Genomic DNA, 1,588 nt, shown 5'->3' with positions numbered 1-1,588 from the left:
GTCCTACAGGTATGTGTGTGTCCTACAGGTATGTGTGTGTCCTACAGGTATGTGTGTGTGTCCTACAGGTATGTGTGTGTCCTACAGGTATGTGTGTGTCCTACAGGTATGTGTGTGTCCTACAGGTATGTGTGTGTCCTACAGGTATGTGTGTGTCCTACAGGTATGTGTGTGTCCTACAGGTATGTGTGTGTCCTGCAGGTGTGTGTGTGTCCTACAGGTGTGTGTGTCTTTAGCTCCAAGTAAACCTGGAACACATCAGCTGCTACTTGATTCACTCATCACCAGTGAAAACAGACTTTATTCATACTGGAGCTGTTAGTTCTGAAGCTTTGTGGTCAGATTGTACACATTCTGTGTGTGTCACAGTTGTGTTGTTCTGTGAGTGTAGCTGAGGACACACCATCATGAGGTCTGGTGTTTTCAGGCTGACCTGCAGCAGGGTCTGACCCAGGAGGAGGTGGACCGCAGGAGGAAGTACCACGGCTGGAACGAGTTTGACATCAGCGAGGACGAGCCGCTATGGAAGAAATACATCCTACAGGTAAAACAGGATCTTCAGCAGGAGGAGGAGGAGGAGGAGGAGGAGGAGGAGATGCTGGTGCTAAATGCTCTTGGTGTTGTTTCTGCTCTAATGGGTTAAACTGGTTCCATCTTCCACCCTGGAAACAGGAAAGCAGGTCATGTGACTCGTGCAGCTGAAAATAGAGCTGGTCGGGTCGTCCTGGTTCTGACTGGGTTTCATGTCCTGCAGCCTGTAAACACAGAATCATTCATGTTAGTTTTGATTAAACATCCTGAGCTTTGTTTTCTGCTCCTCCTTTAAATAAAACAGTTGTTTACATGTTGTTTACACACAGGTGTTTGTGTTTATTGTTGAAGTATTTCATTTAGATCTTATAGATGATGAGTTTAATAAACTGTTTGACATAAAACAGGTTAAAATCGTTTTAATAAATAAGTATTGATGTTTTAATGATTACATCCAGAGTTTAATCCAAAACACAAACAGTTATTCTAAGGTCCATTTTATGTGGCTGGTTAAACACTAGTTTGTTAACACTATCTGGTTGTTGGGTTAACTGTAGTTTATTATCCCTGGATGGTTAACCCTAAAGGGTTAACCCTGGTTGGTACACTGGTTGGTTAACCCTAGTTGTTGGTTAACCCTGGATGGTAACTAGGGCTGTGTATTGGCAAGAATTTGGCGATACGATACATATCATAACAGAGGGGTCACGATACGATATATCCCGATATATTGCGATACTATAAACAAGGCGATATACTGTGATATATTGCGATTTTTTTGTCCAAAAATTCTATTAAATAAAAACCTCTTACAGGGAAATAAATGAAAAAACAAAATTCATTGTCTCAGAAAATTCTAATATTACATAGACATGCTTTTGATACATTTAGCTGTGTTCTGCTTTGTATGTGTTTTATTTTATTTGTTTCATATTTCTTATTTCATCCATGTTTTCAATTTTTAGACTAAATTTGACAATAAATAATTTGAAAATATATTTTGCAGCTTTTAGTTTTTAATATTAATTTACAATATGGTCACCCAACACTTAACAAT

At 39.4% G+C, this 1,588-nt stretch overlaps 1 protein-coding gene across 2 annotated transcripts in view; it reads left to right on the top strand.

Annotated features, from left to right (window-relative positions):
- The window catches only part of atp2c1 (ATPase secretory pathway Ca2+ transporting 1), a 29,145-nt gene that overhangs the window by 15,885 nt on the left and 11,672 nt on the right, over nt 1–1,588 (top strand). The window contains exons 1-2 of one of the 2 annotated variants that reach the window (XM_014029405.1): nt 41–47; nt 428–544. Coding sequence is in view for 1 of the 2 variants with exons in the window: in XM_014029406.1 (XP_013884860.1) it covers nt 397–544 (148 nt within the window). In the remaining variant the exon portion in view is untranslated. Of the gene's footprint in view, nt 1–40; nt 48–396; nt 545–1,588 lie in introns of those variants that run through there. The other variant, XM_014029406.1, reaches the window with a different exon arrangement.

The sequence above is a fragment of the Austrofundulus limnaeus genome, unplaced genomic scaffold (genome assembly GCF_001266775.1).
Source record: "Austrofundulus limnaeus strain Quisiro unplaced genomic scaffold, Austrofundulus_limnaeus-1.0 Scaffold898, whole genome shotgun sequence".
In the NCBI taxonomy this organism is placed as follows: domain Eukaryota; kingdom Metazoa; phylum Chordata; class Actinopteri; order Cyprinodontiformes; family Rivulidae; genus Austrofundulus; species Austrofundulus limnaeus.
Note: the sequence above shows the minus strand (reverse complement) of the source record. Positions and strands in the feature narration are given on the sequence as shown.